General features: G+C 43.5%; 2 protein-coding genes across 6 annotated transcripts in view; both read right to left on the bottom strand.

The window, feature by feature from the left end:
- Window positions 1-7,978, bottom strand: part of mgat3b (beta-1,4-mannosyl-glycoprotein 4-beta-N-acetylglucosaminyltransferase b) — a 57,634-nt gene extending 49,656 nt beyond the window's left edge. For 2 of the 4 annotated variants that reach the window (XM_067497189.1, XM_067497188.1), the window contains exon 1: window positions 7,615-7,978. The gene's annotated coding sequence lies outside the window, so the exon portion shown is untranslated. Of the gene's footprint in view, window positions 1-1,171; window positions 1,801-7,614 lie in introns of those variants that run through there. The other 2 variants (XM_067497187.1, XM_067497185.1) reach the window with 2 other exon arrangements.
- Window positions 7,979-8,493: 515 nt separating this feature from the next.
- tab1 (TGF-beta activated kinase 1/MAP3K7 binding protein 1) lies at window positions 8,494-21,970 on the bottom strand. 2 transcript variants are annotated; one of them, XM_067497192.1, is made up of 11 exons: window positions 21,854-21,970; window positions 20,400-20,530; window positions 19,754-19,907; window positions 18,211-18,306; window positions 17,489-17,627; window positions 16,023-16,139; window positions 15,216-15,327; window positions 14,280-14,424; window positions 13,812-14,025; window positions 13,021-13,174; window positions 8,494-11,680 (listed from the first exon to the last, which is right to left on the bottom strand). In XM_067497192.1, the coding sequence occupies exons 1-11, from the start codon at window positions 21,884-21,886 to the stop codon at window positions 11,455-11,457; spliced, it is 1,521 nt and encodes a 506-aa protein (XP_067353293.1). In that variant the 5' UTR covers window positions 21,887-21,970; the 3' UTR covers window positions 8,494-11,454. The 2 variants fall into 2 exon arrangements, with proteins under 2 accessions (XP_067353293.1, XP_067353294.1); XM_067497193.1 differs by having other exon boundaries at window positions 8,494-11,677.
- Window positions 21,971-22,628: the final 658 nt, after the last annotated feature.

Genomic DNA, 22,628 nt, shown 5'->3' with positions numbered 1-22,628 from the left:
CCACTGAGCCACTCTAATGGAGTTACTGCTGATTAATTGCCTTGCTCAAGGGCAGCATGTCACAGCAAAGAGAAAGAGGCTCATGTTTACTGTCCACAGCCAGATTATTCCAGTCTATTTCCTCACAGTCACAACCTTCATCTGTTTCCCTGCAACCTCGGGGCAGCCACCCTCCCTCATTCACTTGCACTAAATCTGCACTTCACAGCCAATCAGGGATCAGCTTACTCAAGCCACCATATACTCAAACCCAGCTTGGGCCCGGATCAATAACTGGCCCCTAAGCAGCGGCCATGGAGTCCAGCCTGCTCTTGTGGGAAATTAGAAATGGATTTAGCAGGAGATAGTGGTGTCGGGTTTGGCATCGACAAGAAGGGAGACTTAAAATGTTTCTCTTGTTGTCAGTGAGGCTTGGCGGTCGCTGCATACGGACAAGACGACCGCCCAGGGGCAGGGGGATTCAAACGCTGTGTGGTGACATGCAACAGGTCGCTCCTCTGGGATGCAAGAATTACAGTAGCAGCTAAGCTACTGTAAGCATTCAGGGCTGAATGCTGCCATCGGTTCAGATGTGTGTGTGTGTGGGGGGATGTGGAGAGCGAAGGTGTGAAAATACCCCTGCAGAACACGTGATTAGTGGACACCTAACGCCAACAGGGTCACTAAAGAATGGTAATCTAAGTCCAGTCGTTGTTATAAACTTGGCCTGAACTCCTGTACCGTCCGGGTCGTGGATGCATTATTGGTACATGAACAGACACATGTAAAAGCAGCCACCACGTCTACATGTGAGGTACAAAACAACTACCGAATCTAGATTTCCATTTGTCACTTTGCACCTCCGAGGGGTTGCTCAGTCACATCTGGTGACATCCCCCAGGCCTGTGCCCGAGATGCCCGTCTAATAACCCACCCAGAAGACCAATAAGTTTTGCTATTAAACCCCCATCTCGCATATCCAAGATTCCAAAAATACACAACAGCCTGAAACAGAATCATAACATGGCATATATTACTGTGTCCCCCCCCCCCCCCCATCATCTACTTTACAGTCTACTGTGAAGTGCAATAGCAAAAGGTCCTCGCGTTACAAGCCTTCCTACACCCTTCCACGGCCAAGAATTAAATTACATTTTAAAAAAGAAATCTCACACAGAGCATCGTCTCTTACCCATCTGTGCCTATCTTGGATGTCTTTCAGGGGTTCATGGTTGAAGAGAAGCCTGCGGATCTGAGTCTAGTCGGGTAGTTTTGCTGCAGAAGCCGCTATGCCATCGCATTGGTGATGCTGGAGACTCGGTGTGAACCAGAAGCCTGGGTCTCGCTGTGCCTCCGCTCCAGCAAGGTTACTCTACAGTCCTCTCGCAGCGTTTCCTCCCCTGCACAGCTTTCGGATCGGATGCGCCAATGGTCGCCCCGAGCAGGACCTACAGTGGATCCCGTCGGCGGTGGTAATTCCCGTGCCTCTGGCGTCTCATCTGGACCGAACGGATGTTTGTCCAGAAAAAGATACAAATTAAAAACACCGAGCTTCTAGTTAGATGAGCAAAGGATGGTGCAGAAATAGATGGAGATGGACCGATGAGGGGGGACACGGGGGTGGTAATGGGGGGGGTGGTGAAGGCTGCCGTCTGCCGTCCTATTCTCCGTTTTCTGTCGTGTTTACGACCCACTGTCGCCGCGTCCCTCCGTGTTTTCTCTCCGTCTCTCTCCTCGAGATGCGTCTCTGTCTTCCGTTCTCCGCGCTGTGCTCTGCACCCAGTGTGACGCGTTTTCCGCTCGTAAGAAAACAAGACCCCCCCCCCCCCGCTACACACACACCCTCTCTCTTGCCTTCTTATCACCCCCCCCCCCCCTCTCGCTTTTGCTCTCGACCAGGCAGGGCTCCAAGCAGAAGGAGGAGAAGGAGGTGGGGACGACTGTATGTAGGGGTAAGTGAAGAAGAAAACGGAGAAACTGGAAGGAGGAGTCCCGCGAGATGGGAGCTCCTCCCCGTTATGCTGCTTATCAGCGGACGAGGGGGGCGCCCCTCACGTGGGACGAAGAGATATAGGAGGAAATAAGACAAGCGCGCGAGAGCTTCAGCGAACTTGTGCGGAGGACACGGATCATTAATAATGTCGCCGCCACTTGCCCTGCGGTTTTTGAGACGCCTCGCCGTAGAGGCGACCTCACGCGTATCCGGTGGTCCAACACTCATCCGCCGCGGAGACCGTTGTGTGACGAACACGGAACATTTCGCTGAATTCCGCGTTTCTCCCCGTAGCCGACGAATTCTGCACTACGCGTTCAGCGAACACGACGAGCCGCCGTTCAGCCACTCACTGAACCCTCCACCTCCGGCCTGTGGTCCGTTATGTCTGTCAGCCCTGATGCTCCAACCTAAAGCTCTTAGAGTCGCACCTTCCAGAGGCCGAGCTGAACTACCTGTCCTGTCACCAACCTCTGCTGGACATTGTTTCTACGACAACTAGTTCAACAAACTTCAAAGGCAGTTCGTGACGTCACTAATGACATCATTAGTACGTTGACGCCGACACTTCCTAATCTAACCGATTTTACAGTACACACACACACACACAAAAAAATAAATAAATAAATAACAGAGGAAACCCTGGTTGGCCATTTCCTACATTTTTCAGGTTTTGCAAAACTGGAAGTTTGAACAGATCCGAGCCACATTAAGGGAATATGATACAAGATGAGCACGACACGATCACGATGGATTATGGCAGAAGTCGAGCTCCGTTACAAACAGAAGGGCTTGATACTCACACTTTGTTCAGCAAGATAATCTGCCAAAAAAAAAAAGAAAAGAAGCACCACAATGACGACAGAGTGGTCTCGTTTAGCCACTTGTTTTAAGACAGAAAGCTCAAAATCAGCAGGAGTGCGGTATTTACCGATTCACTGTATATCTAATAAAACACGAGCACAGCATTTAACCCCAAACCTATTAAAACAATAAAGCCAAACTTGATTTCCAGGTGTTGTGACTCATTCCTACAGCTGTAAACATTGGCTAACTTCTCATCTAAGAGTTAGGTAGCAATTTGGATTCCGTTCATCATGAAGCTGCAGTCAGAAGCCAGATGCAAGAATTAAACATAATGCAACGCGTTATTGATGGAATTTGCAATGTTGCAGTCGCGACAATTTAAAAAGAAAAAAAAAAATCTTGCTTCACTTGTTTAAGTCAGTTAAATCCTTGAGGGACCGATTAATGAGTTGGTAAATGGAGTTTCATAAGCACCCCCCCCACACACACACACACACACAAGCAATTGTGGTTATGACTCGGACACCAACATAAACGTTTTACGAGTTATAAAACTAAAAATAAGAGTCATTCTCACATGACGGCAGCACTAACTCATGTACAGTTAGTACATTTATGGTCATGACTCCACTTGTGCAAGCACACTAGTAGTGTTTCTGCAAAAAAAATAAAAAATAACTATGTGGAGTCTTCAACTATGAGATGCTCTGAACACCTTATCAAGGTTTTCTAATTTTTGCACTGCAGGTGCATCGTCAACTCTAGTCACCTAGTAGGTAGTTAGCAACAAAAAATAAAAAAGAAAATATGTCCGACACTATAGATGTGGACAATGGCTGAAGCGAGCATCTTTAAATATGAGAGAGAGAGATTTGTCAAACTCAGCTACTATGATAAACCATTTTAGTTCCACACTAATAGCCAACAGATTCATTTAAAAATGCCATAAACCTTTAACCCGCCACCATCCATCTTTTTTTTCAAACCTGTTTTCAGGTTTTTCCAAGGGCCACGATGGACTGAACCAGAGCAGCTGACTGCAACTTTGACAGAGAAAAGCTTTTGTATCTGTGTAGACACTGCGTTGCAACTTGTTCAGCAGTTCCACAGATGCTTGTCCCCTTAAGGACATTCCCTGCCAAGTTGTACAATAACTTCTGATCACTCTGTGTTATGTAGAAGTGTTTTTAATTTGACTCCCATTTAAAAGAAAGATAAAAGAAATAAAAATTAATTTAATAATTTGAATAATAATTTACATCCAACAGTGGAAACCTTGACATTTGTGTTGTGCCTGTTGATTGACAGCCGTTTTTCTGTTTAGAATTTTTAAAAAAAAATATATTTTTCCAGACACAGCTCTATTGTGGCGGCGGTTAAAGGTTAGCAAAGTTTCGCTAACTTAGCAAACATTAGCAGTGTAGCTGTCTACGAGCTATCTGGCTATAGTTCAGGGTTTAATTCTCTTTTGTATGTTTGAAGAAGACAAAAACCAATAAGGTCTTAAAGCCGTGCAAGCGCAGACCATCTACCATTTTTTGGTAGTAGTTGTGAATTTATTGGCAACATTATCTTTTTAAAACACCAGTTGAGACAAAAATGTGTGTCTGGAAATGCTACTTTGAAGTGTCAGCGTTATAGGAGCAGCCTCGCTATTTACAGTACGTCTGCATTACTGATATCATGAGCACAATTACACAAAGATCGGTTGTTCATACTAGGTAACCATGGAAATCCATCGGGACGGCCAGACTGGGGCACACACTCCAAATAAGGTTCCACATTTTAAAACCCTTTTAAGTAAAATTTAAAAAATAAAAGCAACAAACAAATTACAATCAGGGAGAGATTAAAATCTGCGTGGTTGCAATTGCTACACCACCTTAAATAAAGCACAACATGTTATCCATTTATAATCATACCTACCAGGTTATGAATTACTGCTAGGGGCCAAAGCAAAAACATACACTAGAAACTGAAAATTGTGCACCAATCACGAAAGCCCACATTTTTCTCAGCCATTTCGCAATTGTGTTCAGCTTGAGTGCAAAGCCTACAAACTGAGCCATTGCACAAGACGAGGAGGCGCAAGAGTCTGGGAATTTCTTGAGCCTTTGGCAGTTTGTAGGGACGAACATGTGCTTGCACATGTTTTCTGTGATTTGAAGAGCCTTGATGCCACAGCTGTCACAACTACCACTCGTGCCCGAGGCCCCCGTTAGGCCAAACAGGGACGGTGGAAATAAACGGGGGCCTTTTTCATCCTTACCAACTCTTCTTTCAGTGGAATAAACCTCGTTTCACTGTTTGTCAAACCGACCTTTTTTGTGGCCCATGTTGTTTTAATGCTTCGTGACTGTAACGGGTTACAGTTAGGACCCCTTTTCTCAGACAAAGTCCTAGGGGAGGGTGTTCACTCGTGTGAGCAAGATGTCCAGGTGTTCATTATTTGGCAGCAGTGGTACTGGTCACACTTACAAAGGCCTATGGCCTACTTACTTTTTAATGACCAGGTTAGTGCATTTGGCAAAGCCACAGCTTGTTAGTCATACCATGAATTTAACTGCATACTAGGCCTCCAGGAGTAACATTCTTCATACGTTATATCGACTGAAGATCTTCAACCTTGGTCGGCCTGTAAGCAGTCGGCAGCCATTGCAGGGAGTCCCAGAGGCCCCCCATCTCACGCTGCATCTGCCTTTTATCAAATATTGATATCAGCCTGACAGCATCATCCAGTGCAACCGAGGTTTTATGACTGTTTTATGAAACGTGGCTGTGAAGTTAGTTTTCGTAATTACCTAGAGCCACATCAAATCTGGAACCTGGCAAAGTCTCCCGCGCGGTATAGTGAGGATTCGGGGGCTCATACGCTGGACCTCTGGCCAGCCACAAAATCACCAATTTTTGGAACAGACGAGAAACAAGCTCCATGAGCAAACATTCTGCACATTGCTGGTGAAATTACAGTCACAATCACAGCCGTCTAATAATCAGCAGACAGCAGTACAGCCTTCGTAGAAGCTATGAATTCATTGGAATACATTTAAAGTGTGCTTGCTAGTATTTGCCATTTTGTATTTATTGAGATAGGATCACTTGGTAGAAGCAGAACTGAGGATTTCTAGATGCACCTGTTCGCCTGCATGAGATGGGGTGAGTGGGTTGACATAAACTACTGGAAAAGTTAGGGATATTTCAGTTTCGGGGGAAATTTCAGGATGCTACTAAAATGCACTATAACCTTTACAGGTAAATTCAATTTAACCTTCTCTAAACTTTTTGAAGGCCCATGAACCGTTCAACGTTTCAGCACTGAGTGCAAAACAGGCCGTTCTCTAACGAGGTGATCGACTGCAGAAATCACAGCTGTCTGACCCGCGAATCGACCTGCTTCAATGGCGGTTTGTATTCAAACAGAGCTCTTCATCATGCCGTTCACATCCTGAAACCAAGACGACATCTAACAACTGACAAGTTATTGAGACACTGGCATTTTTTTGTTGTTGTCGTGTACCTGCCTCTAGCTTTTGTTCCAATAAATAGTTTGAGATGAAGAAATTACCATTGCATGTATCTACTTTAATGCCCTTCTTTCATGATATTGTGTAAAACGTAAATAACAGAACTCAGTGATTTGCGTTAAAAGCTCAGCGGATTTGTTTGTTGGTTTAGGTCCATCCTCAGCCTCTCAGCGACTTCTGTTTGTTTCCTGAAGTTGCTACAGCCCGGATTATTGTGTTTTCCAGAAAAAGCACAATAATCCTGCTTCATGAGACAGACAACCCCTATAATGACCCACAGTGGTTTAAAAGTCAGGACTGAATACTTCAACCAGCTTTGGTAGGTGAGCAAATGCAGACAAAGAGCAATCAAGGCTTCACTAACGGTGTGAGCTATTCAAAAGCTATTCGAAAGTTGCCAGGGTCCAAATAAAAATTAAAAAAAATCCTCTTTTGGACATTTAAAATGTAATGGACAAATCTCAGCCTGACTAGAATAATAACATTATGACCAGAGGAAATACTGACAGGAGAAACTGAAAACTTTGTGCTATGTAAAAAAAAAAAAATCAAGAGGAAAATGTACAGTTCATAGGTGCACACATCCAAATGCTACACTCAAAAAAATCTCTGGTGACACTGAAGATGTGTTGATCCGATGCCAGACAAAGTGAAATGTTAACACTGGCTAAATATTACACCACAAGCACCAAGCGTCCGTCAGATTAACTCCCCAAAAAACAGCCAAGTAAAGACAAACCAACAGACCGAAAGACCTGTGTGTGCGTGTGTGTGCGCGTGTGCGTGCATGTGTAGTTTATCGTACAACAACAGAAACCCCTCAGCCTTAGGAGGAACTGTGTGGTTCCCATATTCAATAACACAGTTTGATTCATCATGACAAGACATTCATGCCGATTCATATTCTCAACTGCCTGTTTTGTACGCTGGAGGTTTTTTCCTTTTGCTTTCACTCTAAAAGTACTTCTCCGGATCCAGTGCTTCCAACAACAAACATCACCACTGGACACGTTTCTGTGCAGCACTGCCTTTAAAAGTCACTAGTTCCCGACAGAAAGGCTGCATGTAAAGAAACGTAAACTTCTGCAGAGGGGTTTACTCGGAGAGACAAAGCAGTCAGACTTCATTACGCTCGCAGTAGGATTTGCAGACACTTGAGAGAGTAGAGATCACAGCGTTTCTCCTCCACTGCCAAAATAGTGGCAGACATGCTGTCACGCCTGCATCTGTTTACACACTAACACACAGAGCTCACCCCTTTCTCCACAGCAACAGTTTAGCTTGCGGCTTGCAATTAACGGCGTTATTTACCTTGCACACTTTTGTCTACCCGTTGTTGTCCTGTGCAGCCCAATATGAAATAGAGTCAGCAGTCCAGCTCCAGGTAAACCACCTCCTGTCTGTTGGATCGTGGCTGGATTCTTTTTTTTTTTTTCCAGGTGACACTAATGAGCTCAGCCATTAATGGTGAGACAAATCACACACACACACACACACACACACAGTCCACACATAGTTTGGCTTGTTGGGTGTGTTTAAGGTGTAAACACACCCAGTTTGCAAGCACATCCTAGAGTTGGTTACATTTTAAGTCCACACTGGGAATAAAAATAAAATAAAAACCATAACAGTAACTGCCTGTCTTGCTCCTTTTTAATGTTTTTGTGGTCTACTGACTCCTGAGTCGGCTGAAGAAAAAAGGGGTGCAATCGTTGTCTTGCACAATATTAAAACGTTTCCTGGTTGTTTAGTGTCATGGCAAATAAGCCTGGCTGAATATTTAACCATTTGGGCACTGTGCTGCCAAAATCCAATGAACCTGAACCTGAGGCTACGAAGTGCTACATCAGGATATCCAGCTCCACATTGCCATCTGATGGTCTTACGGAAACAAACAGCAAAACAAATCATTTTTCAATTTCAATTTTATTGGAATAAAATATAAGCATATATTAATTTGATGTTCACCGCAGCGTTGCTTTTTTTTTTTTTTTTTTTTTTTTTATAAAATACACAGGATTTTTTGAGGATTCCCTCCTATTTTAACAGTTGATGAAATCAAATGCAATTTCATTTCGTGAGGCTCACAATTTCATAAGCACTGTCCTTCAACACAATTGAAGTAGCTTCTCATACTTTATTTATACAACGTTAACATGATAGAAAGTTGCCAGTAACTTTAAAGATCAAAAATGTTTGAATTAAACGTGATCAGTTTATAAAATGTTAATCATTGTTATAGGGTCAACTTCCCGAAATCCGACTGTAAAAGGAAATTGCTGAGGAAATTAAACGGCAGAGCTGATACCCTGATTGTGGTGTGGAAAAGCTATTAACGTTCACATGGAAAGAATCTAAAAATAATATTAAAAAGAAGTCAAAAAGAAGAACGTTAAAAGAAAAAACACCTGAACGCTAATAAAAAAAAAAAAAAAAAGTTGTTATAAAATACAGTGAATCCAGAAAGTACAAGCACATAACGTTTTCCACATTATCCCAAAATGGATGCAATTCATTATTTTTCCTCAAAATTCACCCCATGAAGACAAGGTGAAGGAAGTTTATTTGAAAGCTTAAACAAAATCAAAACAAAAAAAACACAAGTATACATAGGTATTCACATCTCAAAATTAAGCTCTGAGTGGATACTTTGTGGACGCACTGTAAGAAAGACTAGAACAGCAGGTTTGACTTCACTACTGGTCCAGGAATTTGTAGTATTGTAGTTATTACACGGATAAGTTCATTGGCCACACTCACACACACTCACACACAAGAACCAGTGCACTTACTATTTCTTACTGTAGTTTCATTCACAATGTAGAGATTACGTGAGTAACTTGTCAAATACCCACCAGTAACAAGTTATTTAAAACCAACAGGCATAGACCTGTGCAAAGGTGAGTGTTTAGACTAGAAAATGTCAAACTTGTCTTTCAAATGCTATGCTACACAACCGGCTTCCTTTTTAGTGAGTCACGTTGCATAATGTTTGTTCGATTCCCGACTGAAGCTTTAAATATATTAAGACAGAGTTAAACACATAGAGGGGCATAGAGGGAACGTTCGAGGCCATGCTCATTTTATCGGCCTTCGTGTGAGATCGTCTATTACAGCACAGCAGGACATGTTCTGTGCTACACAGTGTGTTTCCAGAATATGCTTCACTTCCGCCCGGTACTGCTGCAAATCTGTTTAGATTAATATCGGCATGATGATCAAATATGACCGAGACAACGCAGATTCAAGCTACCCCCCAAAATGGCTCATGGGTGGGATGCTACTGTCAGAGCCGGTACACAGATCAGTTGACATTCTCATAATTCACTTCCCCCCCCTCTTTGTTTTTACCCGCCCCTCTCTTTTCTACAAAGGCACGATGAAGTTAATTGAACCCACTTTTGCATAATCACTCCATGTTTCAAACGGGAGGAAAACACTCATTACCCTGAAAACGAGCACTTACAAATGTGCCCTGCGCCTGCTTCGATGCTAAGCAACACTCTGCAGCTCCAACTGGTGATTTGAGGGTCTCATGTGAAAAGAGTTATTCCGTGTATTCCTTTCCCTTTGTGTGCCTGATGCTAATCGCTTTCCTGGCTAAGCCAATTAGGGTTTCGTGGCAGTGGGAAGTTAATGTAGGGAATGAGATTTCCTAACTTTTGACTTGTAAGGTTAAAGGGGCTGAGGGATGATGGTACGAACAGACTGGCCAAAAGCAGACAGTGCAATAATGTGCTGGGGGGGATGGGAATGGGCTATTTCTGTCCCAAAGGAGAGAAACCGGTGTTTCAGCATCCTTATGCACTTCTGTTCTACAACATGCCAAGGAGTAAAATAGCTGGCACATTTCTATATCAGTCACTAGTAGTGTGCATGAAAATGTGAGTTTCCTCAAAGTTATTCTGAAAACCAGCAAAACACTGTGAGGAACAGACTTTGAGAGAGAACAATTCTGCATCCTGAAATACAATGAACAATCGGTGTAAATATAAAAAAAAAAAAAAGGTGGTGGACTGAGCCAGTATGTGAGCCCTGTAACAACAAAATCAAACAATCATGGTTCCCTTTGACTTTGATGGATGGCTCCAATTGGTCCAACAACCAGCCGACTCTTCCTTTCGCCACCCTCGCTCACCACATGATGGCCGATTATATTTTTACTTCACAGCGTTACTGAACGCGGTTGGCTGGCGCGCACGCTTCCACATTCCCCATCCATCAATGCCGTGCTGCCGAGGTGCAGTAGAGGTCTTCTTCCATCCCTCTTCCTTGTCACGTTGAAAGACCACACCACGATTCACAATTAAGGAATCATAGCTACGGTACACTTTAAGTTACTGGTCCAGAACCACTTCTAATAAGCCAGATCTCATGACATTCTCATCACAGTGTAGCTCAGTCTTGCCATGATATCTCATGAAGCTGAGTTTGTACGTTGTGTTCGAGCATTGAGACTTTACTGCTCAGCGAATGATTAAAATGACACATATTCATAAATACACGCACAGCGTGATGGTTTTTGGCTTCCCCATGTTCTTGCGTGAGTCCCCCGTCATTTCGCCATTTCCCAACATAAACATGCTGGTGTTCTTAAACGAAAAGCTACAATCCAAATTAAAGCAGCAACTTTAATTACAATGATCAGATATGTGTTAAAAGAAAGAGAAAGCTAGAGAGCCTACTGATTCCTTTCGAATGATATATTTGTATTAGAAATAAAAAAAAAAGGACTTTCAAACACATCCATTCATTCTATTTTAAGGCGTTACAGTATGCGATCATTCTCAGCTCCACAAAGTCTGGCGAGATTCCTGTTTGCACGTACAGTACATGTTTTTACATTTGACAATACGGCTACAATCTTGATTACATGTATTCACAATCAGTCATAACCAGCATCTATTGCGGAAGAGCAAACATCATTTTTGGGGTCGTTCTTTGCCCCTTTGCTTCAGCCAGCGCTGGATAGCAAGTCCTTTAAAACCCCAGTCCTTCCTCTATGAGTCCCCATGCACCTTTAGGTCACTTACTTGAGTTATGGATATATTGATAAAATTTCATCAGTCAGCCCAGTCTTAAAATCTTTGTCCTTTCACAATTCATGTGCTTTCGTGCTGCAAGAAATCCAACTGACACCTTGCACACTCCTCATTGGGGTCCCAGTCCTCCTTGGGTGCTCTGGCCATCACTGTGGTCGCTGCCCCACAGGCGGTAAAACTGACTGAAGTCCACATAGGGTGGGACTCGGCCCGTCTCGTCCGGCTGCGCCGCCTGACTGCCTCTCTGGCGGAACAGGCTTCCGTCTCCCGAGCTGGAGCTGGAGCTCTGCGTCTGCGTGTTGGTGGACTGGAGGGTGGCTGTTGGGCTCTGACTGCTGGGGAGAGTGCAGGAATTGAAGGAGTGGGGGGAGGGAGGTGGGTGGTTGGGGAGGGTGGAGGTAGAGGAGGAGACGGATATGAGAGTTGGAATAGAGGACAAAGATGTGGGGGGGGCATAAGAGGAGAGAAAGGGGTCCGTATTGCGGGTCGAGAGACAAAGAAGAGAGGTAGAGAGAGGGAGAGGATGTGGGGGTGGAGGGGTAGTGGAAAAAGAGAAGAGGGAGGTGGATTGGGGAAGAGGGGGGAGTGGGGAGAGAGGAAGTTCAATTATGGGCTGCAGGATGTTACCAGACGTTTGGCAGGTAGTGGGGAGCAGTGTGCTAAAGGAGCAGACCAAGGAGAGAGCGCAGGACACATAACGGATATTGGCAAGTCGGGGCCCAAGAGGAAGACAAATATAGACGTGAGTCAGACAGTGAAAGACAGACAAGACGAGTGGAAGTCATAAAGGAGGAGGAGACAGTAAAATTAAGCAAAGGGCAAGAAAAATGGATAAAAGTGCACAAATGTCTCTGGAATTATCAGGGGTGGGCCAGTAAATCCCAAGCACACATCAAGTCTTTTCAAACGGTGAGAAGCTAATGTTTATGACCACGATCTGAAAAGTAATGCGTGGGACCACTTGGGACAAAAAAATAAAAAATAAAAAATTTAAAAATTTAAAAAAACCACAACTCGGTTGGCATGTAACTTGGTACTACAGTGCTGCGCTGTACAGGCTGGAAAAAGCATGTAGTCACAAGCAGGGAAGCACTTCCTTTTTAAAACATTTAAGCAGCATTTATGCTGCGTAATTTGTTTCTGTCCAACGCCAACGTAATCGAAGCTCTATACTTTACTAAATAGGCGAACAGCTATTGTCTGTGGTGCACAGTGCTTATGGGAAAGTTCAATATTGAAACAGCAGCTGTACTTGATCGGACTCTTAACACAGCATACACAGCTGCAGAACGGTGGGGGGAGTGAAAACCAAGTGTACAAATAAATAAGCAGCGGTGGAGGGACAACGGGCCGTGAAGCTTACATAAAAACAAATACAGCAAGGAATAGATGTGGGAGTAGAAGCCTTGTTGATCTAAAATACACCCAAGATAAAACCTTACAGCAAAGTGCACGTGTGGAGACATAACAAAGGAAAGCAAACACATTCGTGATGGGACAAGGGAGTGAAGATCAAGTTTATGAAGCAAAAAGCAAGAACGGAACGATATAAAAGTGTGCGGAGCAGCAGAAAAGACGCAGAGTTGTAAAAAAAAATCAAGCTTACCCCAAGTAAAAATCCACAAACAACACAGCAGTAAAAAACAAGCATGGACAGGAGGCAAAGCCAGCTCACCCTGGTGTGGGGGTCCCTTCTTCCAGGGTTGAGGCAGTGTTGGTTCCATTGGTGAGGGTGCTTTGGGAGGGCATGACCAGAGACAGGGTGACACTGGTTTTACTGGTGCTTTGACTATTAGAGTAGGGCACAGACACAGGGTAGATACGCCCACCTGGAACAGAAGAATGGAACGGAGAAAGTAACGAAACCATGCAGTTCTGGAGTCCTGTTCATTGTTCAACGGTTTTGCGATCAAGTACTATTCTCAAATAACAAAAAAACACAAAAAAACAGTATAACTATACTACTACAGCAGCACAAAATGGGCAGCTTGGGAACCTGAAGTAAAATGAGTAATTTCTTCCTTGACATTGTTATTCTGGCTCCCTGTGGTATTCTTGGCAACGCCTTTGAAAACCTTTGTTTTCTTTTTTGTGAAGGCTGGCTGCCGAGACACGCATAACCCGAGTATTATTGTAAGACTTCTTTAGGAGTGTAGCTACTGTTATTTACTGGCGTGGAGTTGTCAGCGCAGGGGGGGGGAGATTTAACCCGTGTCTAAGAAACGGACCTTCAAAATTTCAATAGAATCGATATTATTATTCTAGCTTCTTAACAGTGCTAAAATCCTCAAAATCCTTTACGAGGGGCAAGCCAGAAAGACTGTTACCAGTCTGGATTTGAATAACATGTGCTTCTGAATTCTAAAAGTTTTAGGTGTATTGCCATTGATACAGCCAGTGCAGAGGTCTGTTTCCTGCACAGACTTTCGATGAAACATGAACCCATCCCAGAATGCCCTTCCTTACCCTGTGTGGGTGTGAGCACTCCGTCAGCTAGCGGGTAGTTGAGCGTGCGGATGAGCAGGGTCATGTCCTCATGCCGGGAGCAGTGGGCCGCCCTCTGACGGCCGGACACGTACACGTCATGGTGCAGCCGTTTAACGCGCTCCACCACCGACTGAGCCACTGCTTCCAGACTGGTCTGCTGGGCCAACTCTGCTGCTACCATGGCAACGATTTCCTACAATGGACCGGAAGAGGAAACAGCAAGAACAAGAAAGATTCAGGAAGTAAAGAAGATGAAGTAGAGAAAAAGAAGCACTGGACTGAAAATAGAAGTGAGTAAAAGGAAACAACAAACTGAAACTGATAATGGGCCAAAACAGGGTCTAGACAACAATCAGTAACACAACGGTAACAGAAAATAACAGGAGGCATAGGAAGGAAGGAAAGTGGTTGAATTGGGGAAGAAAATGCGTGTGACACACGACTAACCTGATTGGCCTGCTCAGGGCCGTGGGCAGACTCAAGGGCGCTGATTAGACCTTCTGACATCAGTAACAAGAAGCCCGTCACACCATCCAAAGTCTGGCTGCTGTCAATCTCTGGCTCTGCAATGATTGGTCCCGCCTTGGCCGCACTTGTGGTGGAGGCGGACAGAAGATCAGATACGAGAGGGTAAAAATTAATATAGAAGAGAGCGGAAGACCAAAAAAAAAAAAAAAAAAGAGCAGGGACAGGAAGAGATGAACGAAGTGGAAAAAGTTGTGAAATTTATATGGGAGCGAGACTAAAAGAACTAAGACGAAAAGAGAGACATAAGTGCACCTGACCTAAACACAATAAACCCAGCTAATCTCATACTGTAGCTCCAAAGAATCGCTTTTACTTTGTCCACATCAAATTTCCTGCACTCTCTTTGATGGCACCAAGAAGGAAATTCTATAAAGATTCGATTGTGTGTTTTATTGAGGATCATAATTGGAATGACTCCTAGGTACGTGAGACTGTTTTGCTTGGCCCGAACAGCACACAGGTACAGGAAATGAGAAGTGTGAGCAAAGGAGGTTGTGGGTCATGGGATTTTAAGAGGCTCCACTGTGGTACAGACAGGGCTGGAAGTGAGTCCGATCCGATAATAAAGACCCTAAAATGGAGACAGAGACTCCCATGTACAAGAGAGGACAGTACATCAGAATATTTTATTAGCTGCCCCAGTTACTCTTAACACAGATCCTAAAGGAAACACTTCCAACATATCGGGAAATGGGCCTTTTTGGTCGCTTGCTAAAGGGGAAAGAAGACAATGGCTTAGCTTAGCATCAGCTAGCAGGGCATTACCCAAAGAGTATTCGAATTTGAAGTTTCTCTGTGCAGTACGATACATGTAGGATCAGTATGTGTATCTGTAATCGGGAATTGTGGCTTCACCTGAGCAGGTCAATTTCATTGTAGTTGAATTTGACCCTGTAGTCCCCAAGTCTCCTGGTGCTGCTCTGACCTGCTATCTGCCCCGCCTGTTTTACACGAGCTGGATCCACACCTAAAGGACAGGGGAGACGTTAGACGCAGGGGAAAAGGGGGTGTGCTTGAGGAAGACGGGGGCCGGGGGTCCTCCATGGGGAAGGACAGCATAAGATACGACAAACCTTAATTTGTCCCACAGTGGGGAAATTTCCAGCAATACAACAATGAAATAAAATAATAAGTAGAACCAGGACCAGCGGGTGAGAAGCAGGGAGGGGAGCATACATGTGTTTGGGAAGTAGATGGAAATATGAGGGGAGAGGTCACCTTCAGCTGGGTGGATGGCTGCCATTTCATTTAAATCATTCAGAGAAAGGCCCGAATAACAAAAATGATTAAACGACCCCCGGACGGCAGAGAAAGAGAAATGGAGCGAGAGCACAAACACAGACAGAGCTCTGCCTCCTGATCTAATGGTTTGGTGTAAAACGCTGGCACACAACGCAGCTAATTCCCCGCTGTATTATTACAGCTGCCAGGCTGCACCTAATGCAGCTTCTGCAAAGCTAATCACAGTCTATGTGTTTCCCGGTAAACACACAACCCCTAATACTGGAGCAATAGCTCGACTGACCTCTATGGACGGATGGACAAGAATGTCTCTACGTCATCTGTGCTAATGTCTCCGTCAACCTACAGTAAGATATTAGCTTTCCGCTTCCAAACTCCAACATCTCGCTGTTCGTGTGCGTGTGTGTGTGTGTGTCTCACCCAGCGCAGACAGTCTCTGCAGCTCATCCTCATTGTCGGTGCTGTGGGGTCGGCAGATCTGGACAACCTGGTTCTGGCCATCACTGCTGGACTTGCACAACAGTGCCCTGTTGGTACCTGAAACCACAGACAGACATATATGAGAAGTGAACTGGTGAAGTTATAATTCAGCACTTTTCACTAAAATGAAATAGGACGTTTTTTGATTTCGTGTTCGCTCAATTGTCTGAACCTTTCTCCATTTACTGTAGCTATTTGATTTTCTAACCCACAGTTGTATTTACACCTATGAATGATGCAAAGACATAAAACACGCCCGCTTGCGCTGTGGTGCGACTCACGGGCTCAAACCTCTGCCAGTTAATCAGCTACGATACTGTGGTCCCTTTAAAAAAGCTAACTATTATTCACTGGCCGACGTAGCCACTTGCTGACATTATTTGACCAGGGAAAGATCAATGACTAATTCCATTTTATATGAACATTTGCAGGCCACTGAGCAGAAGCTCGATTCAAGGCCAGAACACCCCCACCTCCTAATAACTTCTGGAAAGGCCTGGTGATGTCTTCTAAAATCCAATAGGCCACATTGAGGGGCCCATACGCCTCTTTACATCCACCCTGGGCATTAGCCTTTTAACTCACGGCTTCTCTAATACACACGATTCTATTATAACTACAGGTTGGAGTATTAGGACCTTTTCAGTGGCGGCCATAGTGAGATACGTCTCCCTCAGGCAGATGGCAGGGAGAAAATAAATACTGGAGCCCATCATGATTAGTTTGTCTGCCTCACACAAAACAGTTCAGGTTTTTAAACAAAATGTAACATGCAAAAGTTCACCAGTTTGAATAATATTGTATTTATTTAAGGCTTATACCTACAACTCAATCGTGAAGGTAAGAAGGCTTTAACTCTTGATGAGCGGTTATTCTTCAGGTATCTCTGGGATCGCGCAGAAATCCTGTTCACCTCAATTATGGCAATTAACCCTGGCCCTGACGCAGCCCCAGACCCAAATCTCCAAAATTAGAAATCCTATATTTGCTGCTAAACACAGTGGAACGTAACACACCTGAAGTAGAAGCACGTTTTACTTTTGTGAATTTAATATTTAATTGAGACAAACAATCAAGTCCCGATCAGAGCAGTACAGAAGCCCACCGACTTACTTTTACACCATGGCTGAGACAATATGGTCTATAATTTAATGCTGAATGTGATATCTATTACTTTCAAAGAGTGACCAAACCCAAAACTGACTGAAGCCTGACATCTACTGGTGGAAAGCTAGTCATTCCTAAGTGCTACTGACAAGGCAAAGCATATTTCTTGAGTCCAGTGCTATAACTGTGTTTTGTGGTTACGAGGGATCTGCATCGGACTTGAACCTTGGGATGAAAACGTCACCATTTCTATGATCCTATACAGATATGGATGCAAAGATCACTGTGTGTGTCCATACCAACATTGGCGATGTAGAGCTTGTTGTTGAGGATCAGTGCAACCACAGCTGTAGCTCCTCCTGACACCTCCTGCTCCAACTCCTTCAGTCGGTCCTGCACCTTCTGATTCTGAGTGGAAAGCTGATGGAATGGCACATTCTAATAAGGGAGACAGAAAAAAAAAAAAAAAAAAGATGGGAGTGAGTGGTGAGAAGGATACGGGAGCAGGAAAAGAAAAAAACATCGGACCAAAATAACAGAAAATGAGACAAATGATAAAGAGCAGGTGAGAAATAAAAGTGGCAAGAGGCAAGATAAAAGGCAGTGGGGAAAAATTAGGAAAGGGAGGCAAAGAGGAACAAAAGAAAACACGCAGGAGGTGAGATAATCAGTCGGTGAGAGCAGGAGGAGATGAGAGCATAAAGAAGCAGATAAGCAAGACGTGTGAGAGCTTATTACTAGATCCTGTTAATGAAACCTCTCATTGCAACAAAGAGTGGCTGACAAATATGCCCACACCAGTAGCAATATCAGAGCTGAATTAAGCAGAGAGAAACAGAAGAGCAGAAGAGAAATCGGCGGATTGGACCATTACAACATAACAAGTAGACTCTCAACTGGCTGAGCATTAGCTCAAACTAATGCCCAAATCGGCGGTTGCTACAGAAACCAAACAGAGAACTCAGCGTCTTCGCTTTCTACTTAATCTGTGCATAGGCTGCGTTGAGGTTTGTGTGTGCACCTCATTGTGCGGTGGGAGGAAGTTGGACAGGTGAGCCTTCTCCGCCAGGGCATCGTCGATAGTTTTGAAGTAGCTCTTCTCCACCACGTCAAAGGCCTGCAGCAACAAACACACAAATGTAGAGAGCATAGTGTTGGAACCAGACAACAACAGAAAGTCCATGTTTTCATATTGTAGAAATGGATGTAATCGAGAGTGGAAGCTACTCGGCAGTGTCCCTCAGCCCAGATAAACATCCCGGGTTCTTAGCACGCCAGGTACTTTGTATTCAGATGCATTACAGCATCCACACCGGAGTAAACTACCTTCCTTGCTTACGCTAGCTGGTAAATGCAATGCTGGTCGGCACTTGACCGACTTAATTAAGCTCAACCTATGGGAAACACTGTATATTCTTCATATTCAATGCACATAGCTTTAAGCTCCTACATAAACTCTGAGCACCATGAAATGTACTGCACATATAATATTCATTATTAGTGTGTGTGTGTGTGTGTGTGATTTTGTCTGTGATATTCCCAGTGTCTTAGCAGGGAAGAGATGAACTCATCTACTACTATGCCGATTTCTACATATTTAGTTGTGACTATTTAAAGCTTTGTTGCCACAACTGGAACTAAATTGTAAAAGAACTTGAATTGTTTAAGAAGCCTCACATAACATACATATGTTTATGTATAGAGACACGGACAAAGGCTTTAAAACCCTCTAGTTAGCAGCACATTTCTGTTTTTAGAACCGTACACAGTAACCATGGAAACAGCATGAAAGACCCCATCTACTGACAAATGTATAAGACTTTGAGCAGAAGCTGGTAGGACATGTAGACAGTACTGTATGTGCAAATATGTAAAGTAGATTCACTAATTTAACAGCCTCGAATAAGCAGGATTTATGTGTGAACCCGTCTTGTTGAGCTACCATCTTGGTAACATTTGAATAACAGGTTTTGCCTCAAAGAAGTGACTGCAAAAACGTATTCAAAATTCATCAGTCAAACTCTGGAAGGTCACTAAGTCTCATAAGCTCGTTGGAACAATCTGGAAGTGACTGCAGCCCTCCATGTTGAAGGATCTGCCAAGATGTCTTTTTTTTTTTTTTTTTTAAGTTCTTATTTTGATAGTTTGTTTTCAAGTTTGCTCTTCTTTCCTGCGTTTTAGATTTATTGGTTGATCTGATTGCAACCGTTCGTGTGTTGGTTTAGTGAATCACAAGATGACTAGTGGTCACTTTGTGGGAGCTAATGGGGAAGAATAAATCAGCTCTGCTCTGAAAAAGGCCGTCATCCTCACTCGTATTATTCATAGAAGGATTAATAGATCTTAAAATAAATGACCTTCCTATCCTTGCTCTTCTCTCCTCACAGCAGATATAAGAGTTCTGGGACTTTCTGCAAAAGTCAAGTGAGATATCATATGAGAGACTGGAGAGACTGGCTCACTAAGGGAGGGAGACGATGCGTATATGAGAGCTACTATAACATTAACACTTCTGCTTCATGATCTTTAACACGTAACAACATGTCCTCTAAACAAATGCAGACCTGTGTGAGGATCCTGCGTACATCGCTGTCGGTGTGATTGGAGTTGATCTGTCCTAGTAGCAGTTCAGCGGTCAGACACTGGGAAACAAAATTAGCCACTCTGCTGCCGTCATAGCCGTTAAAAACCCCGTACAGGAAACATCCATCTTCGGCTCTGATTGGTGAAAAGAACACAACAAACATGATGCTACACAATATTTATTATCCAAAACCACTCCATAGGATCTGGCCTCCACATCTAGTGAGCTTTCTACGTATATAAACAGGTCAACAGACGCGGTGGCCATCCTGAACAGACTCTCTGTGGACGTCCGTGTCCTGGCCAGGAATCAGTGTCTGCACAGACCGTCTACCGCCCTAGTGCACATGCCAGAGCTGTAAACCAACTACTTGTTTCATAAATTCAAAATTTAGCACATCACGTTTTATTCCCTTCATTTATTGCACGATGTTCAGTCAAACACAACAAACAAAGGAGCACTTCTTCTTGTAGTTGCTACTGATAATACTGCCATTGTATTTTGCAGTATGCGTAGGTGTAATGTGCCCGTGTCTCTATCCCAACCTGGAGTGTGAATAGAAGCGTGTGAGTCGCCTGTCCACGTGTAACAGAGTCTTTATTCTCTGTCCTGAACGTGGGCCCTACCTGAATCTGAGGTGTCCATCTTCATTGGGGTGGCTCTGAGTTCCTTTACCATCAGGGCCATACACGCAGTTGGTTGCTGTGCCAACCCCACACATCTGACACAGCGGCAGGGCATCTGTCCAGCTCTGATGCTGCAAAAAAAAAAATAAAAAAACCCAAAAGGAATTACAAAAAGTCCCTACACCATAAATAGGGATCTGTATAGAGTTTCTCTTACAAGTTAACTTGAACGTGCAGCATAATTTGTTTAAATTCATCACAGAATTACAGGGGGTGACACTAGGAACTGCAAAAGCAATATACCCTTTGCTAAAACGTTTCAAAACATTAAAGCAGCAATCAATTTTTCCCTCCTATGGAGAGCTTCCAATTATCTATCACTTTTCAAAGGATGGAAGAATGTCAGTGTCACTGTTTTGTTTGGACAAGATAAAGAAGTGTAATTTTAGAAAAGTAAATCCGCCTGACTTTTGTAAAACGCCAGAAGTTTTCTGCATGTCATTAACTTTGTGTCTTCTTTCCACAGGTGGGCTCCTTCCTCTCTCAACCTTTGTGCAGGTTTCCCCAGTTTAGTGCGTTTCCAATGTGCGGCTGCTGGCCACAACAACCTGCCCCGCAGTTTTCAGTCTGTTGCTTGTTGTCGCTTTTGGTCGCTTTACTTTTCTCCCCCCTCTGCTTTCCCTTGGCCAACTTGGTCGAGCCAGATGGCTGCTCACTCGGAGCCTGGTTCTTGTTGGATGGTTCTTTCAGCAGAAGGAGTTTTTGGAAACTTTTCTGTGGTTTTCGCATCGTAGGGTTGGTCACACCAATAACTCTGTATACATTTCTTATTGAATGGACTTGAACGTGACGTGCACGGATAAAACTGCTTCGGTTTAGCTTTCAATATTACAATCGGGCTTCCTCCTGGGGACAGGGGACGCACAAGTGTCATTAACATGGGATAGAGGACATGCAATTACCCATTTTCATTAAGATATTCTATTAGTTATCAAAACACTAATTTACTTAAATTTTCTACGCCTAACAATTGGTAAAAAAAAAAAACCCCAACTGGAACCAGTCACTTGTTAGCAGCGAGTTCTTTACGTAGAAGTCAGTTAGCCGATTACACGGTAAGCTAATTATCCCAAGGTGTGTGGGAGACCCGCTGATCACACAGGTACAACGGCCACCCCTTCTTCTTTTTAGTATTCTTTTTTTTTAAATTCTTTTTATTAATATCGCCTACTTCTGACGATTAGACCCTGATACAGCACACTACTAAAAGGCAACTAGAATACCTGAACTAGCTCGCTAACTGTTAGCAAACGCTTACTTAAGCTCAACTAAATGAGTTAGCACTAGCATCACGGCAGGACACAGAACTGCACCAAAACGAGGAAACAAACAAATACGTCCACGTTGGCGAAGGTCAGGTTAATGGAGATGATAACTGATTATTTCTCACTTACGCTCTGCATTAAATTCCTACGCGGGGCCGCCATGTTGGAAGGAACTCGTTGCGTTCACGGGTTCATTGCAATCTCTGCTTTCCATGCTTGGAGAGATGATAAAACACGTTGCATTTGGTTGGAAGGAAAAACGAAAAATATTTTTAAACTATTTATGATTTAAACACCAAGTATGGTGGTGTTTTGTTTTCATTATCAAGTTATTATTATCAACTTATTGTAATTAGCAATCCTTTATCAAACCTATTCATCCAATGTTCTCAAAATTTGGACCGCACGTGAAAGCAGCGTAGGCATAAAATAATGTAACTATTTTTTATTTGTTCTGTTTGGATTATTGCGAAATAACATAACTTAAACATACTGTTGCTAGTCAAAATTCTTATTTTACACGCATTGGTTTAGTTTTTGAATAAAACGTTGAAAAACGTAAGGAAAACTAAATAAAATAGCAACACACATTTCCGGCTGTTTTTACCCAACTGGATTTGTTGGACAATAGCGCCACCGTATGGTTTTATTATTGTCTACAACAACAAATTCCAAGTACACGATGCTGTTGGCTGTCATTTATTAACAGTATATTAAACGTTTGAAAGCTTTACGTTTCCCCCGCGGTTAAGAGTAAATGCATTTTAGACTGTCTACTGGTGTGATTGTAAAAACCTGATGATCCTATACTAATGAACTGATTTGCAGTAGCAACTACGCCGTCTTGATTAGACAGGGGCCTATTGAATCAGTGGTGGAGCATTGGGTCGGGTCACCAAGGGGC

The sequence above is a fragment of the Channa argus genome, chromosome 3, assembly GCF_033026475.1.
Source record: "Channa argus isolate prfri chromosome 3, Channa argus male v1.0, whole genome shotgun sequence".
In the NCBI taxonomy this organism is placed as follows: domain Eukaryota; kingdom Metazoa; phylum Chordata; class Actinopteri; order Anabantiformes; family Channidae; genus Channa; species Channa argus.
Note: the sequence above shows the minus strand (reverse complement) of the source record. Positions and strands in the feature narration are given on the sequence as shown.

What these genes read in the sequence shown, in the direction of transcription:
- tab1 (XM_067497192.1), bottom strand. Translation starts at nt 21,886, where the DNA reads ATGGCGGCCCCGCGTAGGAATTTAATGCAGAGC. An exon ending in GATGGACACCTCAGATTCAG is followed by an intron (nt 19,908 to 20,399) that starts GTAGGGCCCACG and finishes TTCACCAATCAG; the next exon opens with AGCCGAAGATGGATGTTTCC. An exon ending in GCAGAGACTGTCTGCGCTGG is followed by an intron (nt 15,328 to 16,022) that starts GTGAGACACACA and finishes CCTGTCCTTTAG; the next exon opens with GTGTGGATCCAGCTCGTGTA.